General features: G+C 31.1%; 1 protein-coding gene across 1 annotated transcript in view; it reads right to left on the reverse strand.

Moving 5' to 3' along the window:
* Positions 1 to 352: 352 nt before the first annotated feature.
* Positions 353 to 17576, reverse strand: part of LOC129960922 (arylsulfatase B-like) — a 33257-nt gene continuing 16033 nt past the window's right edge. The window contains exons 5-14 of the mRNA XM_056074666.1: positions 16931 to 17067; positions 16767 to 16849; positions 14888 to 14989; positions 14744 to 14807; positions 12373 to 12470; positions 9684 to 9817; positions 9523 to 9581; positions 6762 to 6876; positions 4675 to 4832; positions 353 to 1609 (exon numbers count right to left, since the gene is read on the reverse strand). Of these exons, the coding sequence (XP_055930641.1) occupies positions 1428 to 1609; positions 4675 to 4832; positions 6762 to 6876; positions 9523 to 9581; positions 9684 to 9817; positions 12373 to 12470; positions 14744 to 14807; positions 14888 to 14989; positions 16767 to 16849; positions 16931 to 17067 (1132 nt within the window). The 3' untranslated portion in view covers positions 353 to 1427. The remainder of the gene's footprint in view (positions 1610 to 4674; positions 4833 to 6761; positions 6877 to 9522; positions 9582 to 9683; positions 9818 to 12372; positions 12471 to 14743; positions 14808 to 14887; positions 14990 to 16766; positions 16850 to 16930; positions 17068 to 17576) is intronic.

Raw genomic sequence — 17576 nt, forward strand, 5'->3', positions numbered from 1 at the left:
TTTTTAAATAATTTTTTTTTTAATTTTAAATCCTTTCCATCTCATATCCTTTTAAATCAATTATAATTTTTCAATCTTCATCTTCATCGCACACATACAGCAGTTTCAAACATTCACCTGGCAACACCCACAAATAAATTGACCCCAAAGTTTCGTAACTTGATACTCCGTAAACATCGGGTAAACATTTCCGCTCAACATTGAAAAAGGTAAAGTATTCGCATTTTTTTTTTTAATCTTTTGTGATATACATTTTCTTTTAATTTTTTCATTTTATATCGGCAATTTATTTTAAACATATGGTGGAATGAAGATCATTATGATCCATGCAGTGGAAGCAACAAGACGTAGGTTTTTAGAAATATTTCTTTAATGATCACATTTCACACAAAAACAAATACAAACACGAAAGACTAGACAAGACATTAACACACGCACCTCTTAAACAGAACAGCAACTCATTGCTTTCTATTTGCAATCGCAATGCACTATGGGATGTGTACCTAATCAGGCATCGTCATCTATTATCCAAAAAAGAAGATAGAGTAATGCAACTGCTACAAACAAGAAATATATGGGGTTAAAGGTGAAATTAAACTTTATTATTCTGTTATTCTCAGCAAAATGGAACTATTACTAGATGAGAAACGCAATGAAGCTTTATTGGTAAGAATTTCAGAGCAAGAAGAAACCGAAAGAGGCAATAGATAGCTTTTTAACAGCACGGAAATGGGAACCCTCGTTTCAGAAGTGGAATTAAAACAAAATTTAAAGAACTACTTCAGAAACATTTAAAAACAGTTCAAGTTACAACTATTGGATCATAAGAGCTAACAAAAACTCGTGCAAATCAGAAGGCGCTTTTTAAATAGGAATTTAAGTGGATATAAAATAATTAAATTTAAAAAACTCGCATAAATTGAATTATATATTATATTTGATTTTATAAAATTGAAGGCTGATGTTGCTTCCTGGACCTTCTTGCATAGTTGGGCTGTTTTTAAATTGTATTTACTTTTAAATCTCGTGAATAGGTAGAAATATTTTTGCAGCGAAGCGTGATGCTACTTGTATGCGATCCTACTATAATTTAATTCAGTGAGATAATTGTGTAACATGATTCAATTAAATGTCTAACACATGTAGTCCACGGACTCACTGAGAAGTGATTTCTGTCAGTACAAGAAGGTTAATAAATTACAAGCATCCTTATAGAAAAGGAACCGAAACATACTCTTTAGAGAGAATGTTAAAAAAAATTTTAAATAATGTTTAATGAATTTCAAACATACATATGTTGAATTACATTAGCATCACTATTTCCTAGATATAATTCTTACAAGTAGATATCATTCCATGAAAACTACGAAAAATATTCTTCCTATTTGAAATCTTATTTCAAAATATTTTTTTTCTTTTCCACTTGTTCATTTTGCAATGCACCATCCAGGACTGAAGCTGTGTCCCCACAATTTTGGTTCACCTCTTTCATCCACTGGAGGATCATCAGCTGGTACCATATCTACTTTCAAATCTTCAATACGTGATTTAAGCTTCTCTACTATCCATGGAAATGTTTTGGCAATGTTATAGCGCTCCAAAGGATCTTCTGAGAAGACAAAAAGACAATTATTATCAAGAAGAGTTTTGATTTCACTACTTTTAAAGGAATGTTAAAATTTTCATAATGTTCAAGCATAAAGGAGTCAGTCAGAATTAATTTTCTAAACCTTCCTAACTGCTCAATTCACAATGCTATTACATTTTGTTAGGTGATTAAACGACCATAAGTATATTACTTCTGATCACTCTGAAGTCAAGGCCTTCAACTTCGAAAACTCCGATAAAAAATAATTTAATTTACATTATTAAAAAATAAAAATAAAATTTATTATTTGCAAAATTGATCATAATGATACTACTCAGTGTTGGATCATCCATCTGGGCTGCAGAGCTGCAATATAATCATGTAATTAGTTAAAAGAATATTTTTTTCTTGTTCCATAACATTAGCCGACATTACTGATATCTTCCACCTACTGTGCAAAATCTCTCACGCTTTGGGTACCCTGGATCGACATGGGTAAAAGAAAATATAACACTTGTCGTGATTTCGATGATATACAGCAATTGAAGAAAAAAAAGGAAGAATTTGTTAATTGCATCCTACAGTCGCAATATAAAGCATAAAACATTGTAACTCAATTTTAAATCGTACCGATGAAGCATTTCGAGATGTTAGATAGCCCGAATTCCTGCTTGAAATCGCTTAGCGAATATGAAATATTACGAAGAAACTCATACTTTTCCAATATTTACAATCACTTCGGCAATATGAGGACATAAGTGCTAAATTAATGAAATGCTTCCAAGTAGGAAAAACCTATTAATTATAAGAAAGCAATTTGAACAAAACTTATTGGTGCTTTTAACTTTATCGTTGTGCTTATTTCCTAATACTCGTTATTTAATTTGAAGGCAACTCTCACATGATTATTCACCACATCTCTAACGCTTTCTTCCCTCATTTGTACAGTGAATCTACTTCATTATTTATGTACTTTATTCCACTTAACCACTTGCGGTCAAAAAACGTGCCACGCACTTCGAGATGCTTTCGTCACAGAATCGTCAACGACGTGCTCAGTGCGTGTTGACTAAAGTCCCGTTCCGACGACCTGTAGCCTTTACGGATATGGCAGTAAATCTGTCAACTGACCCATTGTCGGATCACCCCCCGCCTGTGGACGCCTGTCAGGAGCTTCCCGCAAATTGTCGGTAAAATGAACAGACATCAAAGAACTCCAGTAAATCACAAGGGAAGGGGGAGAAGAAGGCAAAATGTACCAGACTCAAGGTGGGCATACATCGTCGAAACTGGGCTTAAGATTAATTAAGTTTTCAGTTAAGAAAAGACGGGATTCTTTACATATTTTCCCTCATATTACAACATATGTGTTTATAAAAATATAAAAAAGACAACCACAGCATATTCATTTTATACATTTCAACATAAAACAGACACATATGTTGTGGATGGCAATCAAATTTCATTGCATTCAATCGGTTCCAGATTTAAATAAAATTTCTGGTATTTAGTTCATAGCAAGCAGAGGATTAAGTAACTGATGCAATAACAAAATACAAAAGCCATATATATATATATATATATATATATATATATATATATATATATAAATGCGAAATGCGCTTTTGTATGTATATACATATAGGCTTGGTTTTTATCTTCGAACATCTGATTTTTAAAACCCCCAGCATTTTTACTTTTTGTTTATTTTTTTATCCACTATTCGTATGTTTTCCAAGACTATTTTCATACCAAAGCAGTATCTTATCAATATTTCAGTTCTCAAAATGTAGCCAAATTGGTTTAATAATTATTGTAATTAATAATAATATTGTTAATAATTATTGCATAATTATTGTGGCATATAATTGGTTTCTGCAATCTTGAGCTTGTATCACATTTTTTATGGTTAATAACAGCAAAGGAAATGCCCAAATTTCATTTAAAAGAAAATACTCCTCATAATAATTGCAAAATTTTTTTTAAATATATTTCGAATTCGTTCATATTGCAATGGTTCAGTTTTAAAACAAGTAAATATTTCACAGAACTAAAAAAATACCCGGTTTCAGATAATTTGAAACAGTTCGCATTACCTTCCTACCATTTTACTTTGTTAATTTATTTAATATTATTGAATTTATTATCGAATGCAATGTGTTTGTTTTGCTCATGCTAACAATCTGTACAGGTCGTGAAAATGAACACATGAAGAATACTTGACAATTATTTAGCTGAATGCTCCGTTCATTAGTGATAGTTCATATATAGCATGTTTCTCAATTGCTGTCAAATCATAGTTAACATTTCACGTTCCGTTCAGACAAAGTAAATGAACATTATCATGAATATCTTGCAACAGGAGGAAATAGTTAAACTTTCAATTTGATAATTTTTATAAGCTCAGAAATATAAGTTTAAGTGAGAAAAATTGCTTCAATTTGTGCAACATAAATGAACCATTTTTTGAAATCCATTTAAGTGTTTCGTCATTTAAAAACTTCTTTTGTAAGTTTGGTTAAATTCATATTTTTTGAAGCATTTTCTCATATCTATAATATTAGAAGAGATTTTGATTAATGAGAAAATATCTCTTCTAAATTTTAAAAACTTTCGGAAACATAATTTTAATAGAAAGTTGTTAAATAATAAAAAAAAAGGACTCTGTAGTAAGCTGGATTCTAGGTAGTAAATTTTTCAGCTGATACTTCGAAAGCTTGACAAACTAAACTCAGAAATTTTTTTCAAAATCGTTTCTAAATTATTATCGTTGAAGGCTTATCGCTCCATTTGTAAGAGTTATGCGGGTTAATGAACAGAAACGCTTATTCATTAATCAAAATTAAAGTTAAGATTTAAATATAGATTGCATTATTTACAGCGAGTTTTTAAAAAAATGTGGGGTGCATTTGTTTATATTTATGAATGAAAGAAATAACTGATTTTTTATCATAATTAAAGTACCATTCTTTTGATGTTTGAAATTTTTTAGAAATTTTCTTTTTGTCTCTCATAATTTCATCTGAAGAACAGGAATAATTGTCGAAAATTAGAAGTACTTTAGTAAGAAGAAAAATCCTACTTACTTTCGAGGTCATAAAGCCTCAAAAACTCTGTTGCATTTTCTAGGGTATCATTCTTCTTTAGTCTACAGTGAATACTTCGGGTGAATGATCCATCCTCAGGAGCTATCCAGTCAGATGGCTTTCCTGGAAAACCTTCGATTAGCTTATAGTTGTCAATCCTAAATGGAATATCGGAAAAAATAGTGGCGAATTAGAATGAAGTTCAACATTTAAATGATATAGAGGATTCATGAAAATCAATAGTTCTTTCTTATGCAATAACATTTCTTTCATCATCCTTTCTCGTGCTTAACACAAAGGAAAAATATTTATAATTTTCCACAACACTTAAAAATATCTGCACAAGGTGACAAAAGTCATGGAATAGCAATATGCAAATATACAGATAGAAGTAATATCGCATACAACATGTATAAATGAGCAGTGTATAGCTAGGGTTTTTATTTGTATTTAAGTGAGTCATGTGAAAAAGTTTTTGACGCGACTATGGCCGCACTATGGGAATTAAAAGATTTTGAACGCGGACTGTTAGTTGGAACTAGAACGAAGGGACATTCCATTTCGGAAATCCTTAGAGAATTCTACATTCTGACATCCACAGTGTTAAGAGCATGCAGACAGTATATAATTTCAGGCATAACCTCATACCATGGATAACGCAGTGACCGACCACTTACAATTAATGACCGAGATACCAACAAGTATGTGGAATTGTCAGAAAAAACAGACAACCAATACTGCTTGAAACAATCGCAGGAATCAATGTGGGACGTTTCATGAATGTGTCCAATAGGGCAGTGCTGCGAAATTTGACTTTAATGGTCTATGGCAGCAGAAGACCGACTTGTGTGCCTTTACTAACTGCACGATATAGCCTACAGTGGCTCTCCTGGCTCGTGACCATGTCGGTTAGACCCTAGACACCTGGAAACTGGGGCTTGGTCAGATAAGTCACGATTTCAGTTGGTGAGAGCTGATAGAAGGGTTCAAGTGTGACGCAGACCCCCCGAAACCATGGACCCGAGTTGTCAACAAGGCACTGTACAAGCTGGTGGTGGCTCCATAGTGGCGTGGGCTGCTTTTACGTGGAATGGACTGGATCGTATGATCCAATTGAATCGATTATTGACTGTAAATGGTTATGTTCGGGTACTTGAAGACCACTTGCAGCCCTTTATAGATTTCCTGTACCCAAACAAAGAGGGATTTTTTTTATGGATGAGAATGTGCCAAATTAGCGGGCCAAAACTGTTCACGATTTATTTGAAGAACATTCTGGACAGTTCCAGCGAGTGATTTAGCCACAAAGATTGCCCGACGTTAATCGCATCGAACATTTATTGACATAATCGGAAGGTCAATTCGTGGGCAAAATCCCGCACCGGCAACAATTTCGCAATTGTGGACGGCTATAAAGGCAACATGACTAACGATTTAGTCTGACAAGATTGTCTTTTTTAACATTGTGTAGAATAAAGGAATCAATATCATCATCCATCTAAAAATTGAGTCATAGAAAAACTGAATAATCAAATTCGAACTTATATTGTCCTGCGACTAATACTGCACATTTACAAATGGATGTAAAATGTGGACTTTTCTTAATATTTTAATACAAAATTTATGTGCATATGTGTTTATTACTTTGTGTAATACGATTTTGTAATCTCTTAATTCTTTTAATGACTTTAAAAAAAAGATTCTGAGCTATAAAGGAAGGGCTATTTTACTTTTCAAATGCCAAAAATAATTTCATACTTATAAGCCTTTGTTTTCATAGCTTTTCTGAAAAGGGGGAAACGAATTTGTCAGATGGGAAATTTCTGTGCGTCTGTTTTTTTTCTGGCCAGTATATTCAAATATAAAGTACTTTAGATTCAAACCAAGTGTTATTAAAAATTAGATTTAGATTTGCGATTTTGAGATTAAGAAAATATCAGTTTCCTATAGAACTGCATTGATAGATAGATATTTATGAATGATTTTATAATTAATATACATTTCTCTGTGAGTCAGTCCAAATTAGACTGCTCGTAGCATCATAAAAGTAAGCCTTTAAAAATAAAAAGTGTTCAAGCAAGAGTTACCTAATAGCTGCTCTTGGTGAATCGGAATCGTAAATATTATACACTATTTCATTTCTAACAGCTTCTGCATCCTCACTAATGACATTCCATTGATCAACGCCATCAATACCTGAAACTAAATTTTTTTTTGTATTTAATGCATGCCTTTTAAACAAAATAAAAAATGACAAAAAAAAAATTCAACAGAATCTAAATATTATTTAAACTCAAGATTGGACAGTTTTTAAATTAGAAAACAATGTATCGTGCTAAAATTTACGGAAACATACGATTTTAATTGGCGCTCCTTCAGCTTAATATTGACTCTGAACCAGTCGAATTCCATTACTGCAGAGATGCACGTCAGTTTATTATTCTTTATACTGTGCCTAAATATTCAACAATACATTTATAACAAAGCATTTCGTCATCAGAATGGGAATTTTTAGAATACTCTGCATGTTTTTAGTACAATCTTTTTTTCAGCTCAATCTTAAACGTTCTTTAGGATAGGAAAGCATTTCTGCTGATTTAGTTGCATTTTATCCCCCACTTTTAAAATGCCATGAATTCATTTGATCATTTATTTCGTTGTGTGAGCGGATGGAACTGAAACTATTGTTTGCCAACAGATTCTAAAACCTAATTCCTAATGCGTTAGGATGAATTTAATTCATCAAAAAGGAGGTGATAGGAAAGATGAAAGGTGGGATGTTTACATTTATTTAACAACTAGCCGCCTTTGGCGACCAGCCGGTTCGCCAATCTTAATGTTCGTTAAAATTTTAATAATTAAATATTTTATGCAATTTCTACTTTAATACCTTCTTCATCAAAATATTTTAAAACTTCAAATTTTGATTATCATATAATTCATTCATAATATTATAAAGGCCTTCAGTCATAACGTAATATGTATCTCTCTCATTTTCTGTTAGCACCCGTAGAATTTATGCTTTAAATTAAAGTGAAAAGAATTAATCTGCAATTAATATAATAATATTTTTTACTGAAACAAAGCATTTTTTTATAATCTGATTACTGAAAATAGAGTCACTCAGCGTTTAAACTTTATGGGCACTAAAGAATATCTTTTTTAATTTATGTAATATCTCAAGAGTTGGTCAACAAAATTTTCTTAGATTCATTATGAGCAGATCGATTAATTAACAATGTTTAAATTTAAATGCATCAAACACTAAGAAAATAAAACGAATCGTTTAAAATAAACGGTTGAAAACAGGTTTTAAAAAAACTACTTAAAAAACGATGTACTTAAAACTATAAGCATATACAAAAAATATATAACTAACATAAATACAATTTACTTACAAAATCATGCAACTAACCCAAAAATAATTTAAATCATCCATTGATAACGTTGTCATGGCAACAATCAGAACAGAATGCGCATGCGTGAATTTTCTTCGCCGGTTACGTAACGCAAATACGTGATTTTTTCTACGCCAGTTGGGGTAACGCTATGCGTATTAGAAATTTTTAATTTCCTTTATTCTGTTTTATTTTAATTCAAAAGTACTTCAGAATGAATCTGAAAGATTGATTCATTAACAATGTTGAATTTTAAATGCATCAAACATTAAGAAAATAAACAGAACCGATTGAAATAATCCGCCGAAAAATTTTAACCCTAGCCTCATTACTGTTGGGAGAAAAAAAAAACTGAAGCCTTTCTCGTTTGGCGCTGGGGATAATGGAAGATTTTTTTGGCGGAAAAGTTGGCGGTGGGGAAAATGGAAGATTTTTTTGGCGGGAAAGTTAGTTTTTAATTAATAATTAAAATTCTAATTAAAAATTCGGAAAAAGAAACCCCAGGTGCACATTCCCAACCTCCAAGGTATACATGTATCAAATTTGGTAGCTGTATGTCAAACGGTCTGGCCTGTAGAGCGCCAACACACACACACACACACACACACACACACACACACACACACACACACACACACACACACACACACACACACACACACACACATTGAGCTTTATTATAAGTATAGATAGATGAAGTAAAATCGGATTACTTGCGAATTTTTGAGACGTAAACACTGCAGATAATTCACAATACTATCGGAAAAAGATACTAATTCACAATAAAATATTTCAGAGCAATTTTTATTTGCTGCAAGGGACATGAATATTAAATAATGATGAATAAATGGTGATGAAAAATAAAATAAATATAATGATTTCTAAAATTATGATGATTTTTGTTCTTAAAATTTTGTAACTTACTTTTTATAGAAAATAATACTGATTTTTTTAACGTTAAAATGCTTCTTTTTTTACTTTATTGAATTTTTTGACAATATTTTCAACCGAGAGTTTGCTCTATTTAAATTTTTTTTTTTCCATTTAAGGAGTTGTAATAAATATGGAACGTTTTAAAAATGTTATCAATATTATTTTTAAAATATGTGGTATTTTGAATTATGTAATTTAATATTTTTAAAAAATATAATTAATAATGATTTTTTACTATTTTAAATATATTACAAGAAATAATTAGCAAAATTTGAACCAGCACTTGAATTAGCCATACAAGCAATTAATACGCAATTTTGAATTAAAATAAAATATTTCAGTCAGAAACGACATACACGTGAAAAAAAAAGTGAACGAAAAAGTATCTAATAAGACGGAAATAAGGTCAAAGAATGACGAAGAATTCCGAAAACGTGTTCCTCCTTCCGCTTCTCACCCCTTAATGAGATACAATCGTCGAAAAGTGGTAGTCTCAGACTACTGAAACGAACAGTACCTGATTTCACTCCAGCTGCATGCAGTAAAGTTGGAAACCAATCGACAGCATGGAACAGTCTGCAAAAAAATTTTCAAATGTTATATATTTCTTCAAAAGTTTCCTTTATATATAATCACATGCATTCAAATGAGAATATTATGAAGATATAGGATTATTACTTGTCATTTACGTAACCTTTTTTGAATTGTGGACCATGAATAAAAGTGACAGCTCTCGTTCCACCTTCCCAAAGGGTTCCTTTATTTCCTCTGAGGGGCCAATTATTGCCTCCTGCCAATGTCTGACCTCCATTCTGAAAACAATAAATGAAAGGATTTTTTTAAAAAAAGAATGTCTCATTTAAAGGATCCCTGAAAAGGAGAATTGAAAATCAAATTCATTTTCTGACTAAGAAAGCTGAGTGTGAAGAAGAAAACAGTTATACTTCGAGTTAAAATAATTTTGATATACATATATATTTCCGATTTGTAAATAAGAAGCAAATATTTTTCTTTCGAATTGATTTTTTGTTTTGTAGATATGCTTTTTATATAAATTGTGCATTATTTTTGGCTGCTTATGTTTTTAGGGTGATTATTTCTTTTATGATTTCACTCTAAAATTTTATTTCGAAGCCTTTAGCATATACGAGGGGGGGGGGAGGGCACATATAATAACTTTTCCTGTTGGGGGGCATCTGCAGCTAAAACGAATGAACGAAACGAAACCACATTTCATATAAAGACTGTGAAAGGCATGGAAAAATAAATTCCGCAGAAGAAAAAAAATTACTACTAAAAGTTGCCGACAGGGGAAATACTGGCGCTGTGGGAGAACAATTATGAATGAATTCATGTAATTCGTAGTAAATAGTCTTTTATTCATCAATATTAAGGTCCCCTGGACGCTATGCAACATTTTCAGTACTCAGACCTTCCATGTGTACAACATATTGCATACGGTGTATGACGTTCTCCACTGCGGCGTGTAAACTGTTAATTTCGATGTTCATAATAGTCTGCGTTATGTTCTATTTCAAGACATGCAGGTTTGCTTAAGAGCAGCCACGGCATTACACTGTCTGGTGTAGAATAGTTTTACCAGTAAAGCATGCTGAGGTAAGATAGGGCCCATATTAAGCACACATCAACAGTCAATCACGAACAACAGTCAAAAACACATTAATAGTCAAGAAGAAATTGCTAACAGGTCGTTTTCTCTTCCCTTAACAAGGAATGTATGGTGCTATTGTCACAAACGCACTAGGAATTTTGCGTAATCCATCTCGATATGCAAATTTCCTCTATCGTACGTGACATCAGAGCCAATATTTCTCCTATTGGCAAATTTTAGTGCTAATTTTTTTTCCTTGCGAAATTCATTTTCCTATGTCTTCCAGTCTGTATATGAAATGTGGTTTCATTTCATTCATTCGTTTTAGCTGTAGAAGCCGCCAAACAAGGAAGTTATTTTATAGCCAACCTGTATTTTCAATCGAAAAAACTTCCTAAATGAGGTAAAGAATTATATTTATGTTGTTTGAATCAATAAATGTACACTGAAAAAATTATGAGGTTTAATTTTTTTTCTGGTTTTTTAGTTAAACGTTAGTATTTTAACAAAATTATATATTAGTATTTTAACAAATATTTTAAACAAAAATATTCCACTCTTTTATTAAAGCTGACTGAACCATGCAACCTCGAGGAAAAACTGTGAGTTGATTATCAGATCTTCGAGACGGTCATTAAAATGATCCAAAATTATTACATCCAAAGCATCTTGCTTTAAACGGATTACTGTTTTTTTTAAGAAGCAAATCTCTAGAATAAATATTCTACCAAGCAATATTAAATTTTTCGTTGTTAATTATCAACATTCTTGAAGGTTTGCCGGTGCTCAGATGAATAAATCATAGATCACATCGCTTATCGTTTCTCTGATGTAAGTCAAATTTTAAGTCAATGAAAGTCTTGATTATTAGATTTTGAGAGGCATGAAGAGAATTTAAAAGTTTTTTGAGATGTAAGTTATAGTAGAAGTTGGTTTACTCTTAAAAATTAAGCAGTGTTAAAAAGAATTTATCATATACATTTTCACAAATCTGTTACCATTATGAATAAGGATACTTTGCTCAGTGGCTTCTCTTGAGCAAAAATTAAGAAAAATGGTTTTTAAATAAATAAAATTATTTAGAATTTTTAATTTAAACCCATTTTGAGATGAAAGGAAGTTATTTCTTACATACATTGCTTACCAGCACTAATTTATCTCTTGAATACTGGCTGCTTATTTGTTTTACGTTTTAATCATTTTTCATAAGTAGTTTGCAATCACTTTAGTTATCTCCTGGGCATTGTTTAACAACTTCATTTGCAATTTAAAGGGAAACTTCCATCGTTTTGAAGTGCTCGACAATGAAGCCTTTGATTAACACCGAAATTCTAAGTGGTGCTTCGAAAAAGAAAGTTCTTATGTTAAGTTTCCCGACAGATCATAACTTACTGTTCAGATCTCTTCTTAATAACTTCAAAGGCTCTAGCTCTCTTTCAATTTTTCTCGGCTATTTCTACCAGCCAATATGTGTTATGCTGTTGATACTTCAACTCTAGTGTTCCTATCACTTTACATTTAGGTTTTATTTTAAAGTTAAATATGCTAAAACTCTGTTAAATTCGGATTTTATTAAATTTATTGAATCCACACGCCACATTTATTTCATGCTGAGTCAGTTTTTTTGTGAGATAATGTAAGCAACAATTTCAGGTGCAGTTTTTCTTCGAACAAGAAAAGGAAATTTACTATCTTAGTTTTCTATAAGATTCTCCACACCTTAATAGATGAAAGGAAAATAGATATTTTTCTTACGTCTGTAGTAAAGATGAATATACTGTTATCCCAGAAGCCTTTGTCTTTCAGAGCTTCCACAACGATGCCGATTGCTGCATCCATAGCTGTCACCATTCCTTCAAAAAAAAAAAAAATATCGGTAACTATTTTTTAAAAAAGGTTGTAAAATTATGAATATATCCTCTCTGTGAATTGAACTGAACATTTACTGAAAAACTTTGAAAAATACCAAAATATCGTATCATACTGACTCAGAAGCTTCTGATTAGTTTTCTAGGTTAGTTCAATTTAATTTACTTAACATCCTATTCTAAAGCAACACAAGAACTAATTTAGATAGACCACTTTATTTTGAACCTTAATCAGATGACTAGACTATGCCGGAATAGACTACCTTTTAGAAAATTTCTGCACTAGTACAGGGGAAGGATGTTTGACCCGAATGGCTTTACCATATCCTGCGTCCGGTACACAACTGATGTTAAGTGGAAACTGAAGCCTTGACACTTCATTATTTTCCAAGACTACTAAAAGCCTTCTTTTTCATTTTTAATACATAAATGATAGACCAAGTTGATAATTAATAATTTAAAAAAGTGTCTTCGAATTGATTAATCAAATTTTATCAGTGTAGGCTGGCTTCTATAAGAACTTTTGTAATTGGGTATAGAATCCCATTCACTATATCTTGGGCTTTCAAGAAGCTTGAGATAAAATTGCAAGAATGGGGAAAAAGGGTGGCTGCTCATTAACTCTACAGACAGAGATAAAATCATGAAATTTCTGCTCCACTTTTTCCTTTCGGCGACTAACACCTACACAACAACCAAAAAACTCATCTTCCCCATCATCAGATAATCTAACTTCAAAGCCCTATAAACAGCTCCCGTCGAAAATGAATTATTCAATGTTTCATGTGAAATAAATTAGTTTTATTGACAAATCCATTTGTGAAAAATTTTCAAACATGAGTTGTTTAAACAAAATACAAAATTTGAACATCGAACAATGTTTATAGGCATCTTAAACATCACTTCCAAAGCCTTGGCATAAGTAGTCTTACTCAGTATAATAATAGACACTTTATAAAGACAATTTATAAAGCATAGCAATAGACAATTTATAAAGCATATGGTGGTATTTCATGAAGCATTAGCTACTTTATGAGGGGTTCTTTCAATTAAAAGAATCATATGTTGAATGATATTCTTAGTTTTTGTTGTTTAGATCATTACATCCAAGTTTATGTATCACGATTATTTAGAATTTAATTTACTATGTCACTAAAAAAAGATGAGATTTATTTGTTATAGACAAACTCTGTTAATAACGTAGATCTGCGATGGAAAAGATTGTATTAAAGATAATGAGTATTGTTTTGCAGATTTTTAGATGCTAATTATTTGAGAAATAATTTTTAAAAATTCCATCGCGTACAGTTTTGTCATAAACCCCCCACCTAACATGTACGAATTTTATATATTTAAGAGCAATGTAATATAAATTTTATAAATGTATTTATCATAACATTTTAATAAATATAATTTTTATTATAACTTATGAGCACTGAAAATAATGTAAAAAATCAACTTAAAAAAAAAAAAATTCAGACAGGATTTTTTGTGAACTATGTAATATCTTTTAAAACGAACAAAAAATATTAGTCAGTAAAAATTATCTCTACCTGATAACAATAGCTTTCTAAAAGTAATTAAATAAAACGTTTTTTTCTGGTACAAACCTTAATGAAGGTTATTTCTTACATTATTTTCAGTTTTGTTATTCGTGAAATGCTAGGCATTATAGCTCCTTGTTTTTTACTAATTATTTTAATCAATATCCACGATTATGAATAAAATTTAATAAGGAAAAACTCTCTGAAAAGTTATATTAATTGTTATATTTCGCGATTATTGAGTTTTATTGTTGCTAATGTAAATAATAATTAAATTGAAACAGTAAAAATATTAGCTAAAACAAATTTGATATGATATTAAGAGGTGAATGCTACAAATATATCCACTTTAATTATTAGTTATGAAAATTATAAGCAATAGCCAGAAAAAATTATATCGTATATTGTAATAGCACTTAATGTATAATTCACCAGCTTCGTAGATATGATTGTGGAATAACATTTCAAGTAATTGTACGAGGCATTTGAAATTTTCTACACATCCGTAATCTCTATGAAATTGCATTTCAATATTTTCAAAATTTAATTATCAGTTAATCGATTTCGTGTGAGTGGCGCTACTTGGTAATAGCAAATTATAAATCAAAACGGAGGAGTAAAAATACTTATTATAAAAAAATTCTATACTTTTGTATACCAATTAAAGTATATTTTAATAAAATTTATTAATTAATATTTTTCAATAGGACTTACCACTGTACTTTCTGCGTTTTGCATCTTTAATATGATGATAAATATCCTCATATATTTTCGGAACCTATAAACATAACAGGACTTCATTAACTAAACTCAAATGACAATGATTTATTGATGCAAGATAAATCAAAATATTAATACCTGAAGTGGACTATGGACGGCTTGAAAAGAGAGAAAAAGATACAGTGGTTCATCAAGCGAGTGAGAAGAAATCAGTTCTTTTGCTTTTTCCGCAAGTAATGTCTATGAGATTGAACAATAAAAGATATTACCGCACAAACATTATGCTTTAATAGAAAAATGAAAGCCTTACGACTTAAACTTTTTTGAAGTATCTTATACAATATATTTTTCCCAAACGTGTCAAATATAAAATCTTTTGTTGTTTATAATTTGTCACTACATTATAATGATAATGTTTAAAATGATATCACTACAAGGCTAAATCATTTTATAACATAAATGAAATTATTTTTTTAAAAAAAAATGTTATATGTTTTATTAATAATTTTTTCCTATGTTGGAATGAAGATTCATGTGAACTGTTCTTTTATTTATCATCCAGAAAGTAAGTTCCGTTGATAATCGTAAGAGAACGTATGTCCACCAATTATTTATTCAAGACATTCACCTCGTCCCTCTACGACAACAGTAATGCAATGACTTATTACAGACAATGGTTAGGAAATATTTCTTTACAGCCCAAACCACAATCGCTCTAATTTCCTTATCCTTTGAAACTTCTAGGTTTTCATTTCCAGCAAAATGTTGACAATGCAGATATATTACCACTTGGCGCTCATTAACAGGCAACATCGTTCTGCGATACGAAGATACAAAATAGACACATCGACAAAGATGATATTACTTTTAAATATAGAGTATTCTAAAATCAAATTTTAAGGGTAGGCCAGGCATGCAGAAATATGTCATTTATACAATAAATCAGGAGACAGGAAAGGTTGGCCTCTGGATTTCGAAAGTTGCACTCAACAAGTAAGACGCAGATCAATAATTAACAATAGAACTACTTAAAATATTGGCGCCCGCGTGTGTATTCTGTCAGCATTTCTCTTTTCCATGGTCAAGGGTTTAGCATTATTTGAAATTTTTCTTTAATTGTACTTAAATACCCTAAATATTCACGGCACCTCGGGCCAATTTGCGGGACGAAAGGACTTAGACGACATTTTAGTTCTTAATTAAGGACTCAAATGACATTTTATAACATCAAGTGAATTAATGATGATGTTGTGTTCGCGTTATCATGGAAAGAGGGCGCAGTAGCTTCTGAGGATAAAGGCAGAAGTCTGACCTCTAGCTCATATGAAGATGACACTCACTTGCACAACCCATTCTTACAGGGTTTTTTTTCAGACACCTCACAGATAGAACACAGGGTTAATAACAACCATGCTCGAACTAGGACTTGAACCCGGGGCGCCCAGAAAACGGGGAAGACGCGCTATCCCTAGGCCAGGACGCCGACAATCGGTTCTATTATGTAAATATATTTTAAACTATATTAAATTATTTTTCAGAGATTTCGTTGACTCTAGAAGATCATAGAATTCTTCATTTTTTTTTTATCACAGCTAAAAAATAAGCAAGAGGATATCAAGCTCAAAATATTTTATTCAAGGCTGACAAGTTATATGAAGCGAATGTAAAAGTCGTTGTACATGTGCACATGTACATCAGCAGCTTTTATTATGATTGCATGCTACATGATTTCTACTTTGGGGTGGATCTCATCCTCTTGAACCGAGCTGCCGTTATATTCTCTTAAATTAAATGCCATGATAATGAAAGACCTTTTGACTTATGACGTAATATTTAAAGAAACGTGCACATATGGCAAAACCGGGATTTGTATCTGCCATTACAGAGTCACTAATTGTGCATCAAAGAAATGACTCTGGAGTAATATAATTTAATTTGATATCACAGGATAATGAAATTTTATTTCATAAATTCTCGCAATGTTTTGACTTTAATATTCATAAAATTAAGCACATACCGTTGAGTATTTTCCATTGTATTTCCGAGATAGTTTAGTATTGTCTCTGAAGTCAAAACCAATTTCTTCCTCAGCTTCATTCCCTAAAAATTATTCTTGTTTTAAAAAAATAACATCCAAATATTAGAAATAATATTGGTATAAATTAGCATAAAAAGTCTTACATTTGGCATTTGGGCTTCTCTGTTTAGAACTTCTTGTATAGCTAAAATAATCCAGAGCTCCATTATAAAATCCAAAAAACGTATCGAATCCTCGGCGTGTTGGAGTATATGACAAATTGCAAAAACCTAGGTGCCATCTAGAAAACAAGAAGCATTTTGTCAGAAGTTTTATTCAGATTGAAGAATAAAATAAAGCTCCATGGGAGAAATGAAATTTATTAGTAGCTAAATGAATAACAAGTTCCATTTTCCTTTTATTTCTGAAGCGAACTTTATTGTCACGCACTTTTATGTAGTTCTTTTCATGTTTTTAAAAATAAAACTTTGCAATCGATTTTCCATTCATTTTATAATATGTTAGAATTTTTAAATTTTGTACGATTGTGTGCTCTCTGTGGCAATGACTATATTATTTCCATAGCGTAATTATCAGTTAATCGATTAATTAAATAAAATTTTGATTCCAAACAAGAAGTACTATTTAGTAGTGCCAAGTAGAAAATAAATAAAAAAATATTCTACATTTTTGTACACTACTTGAAGTGTCACTTTAAAGAATTGATTTTATTCACTTGTTAAATGTCAAGCTCTACTACAACTCATATGCCATCCTATTGCAAATTCCGATCCATTCAATATATTTTAT

Source organism: Argiope bruennichi, chromosome X2 (genome assembly GCF_947563725.1).
Source record: "Argiope bruennichi chromosome X2, qqArgBrue1.1, whole genome shotgun sequence".
NCBI lineage: Eukaryota > Metazoa > Arthropoda > Arachnida > Araneae > Araneidae > Argiope > Argiope bruennichi.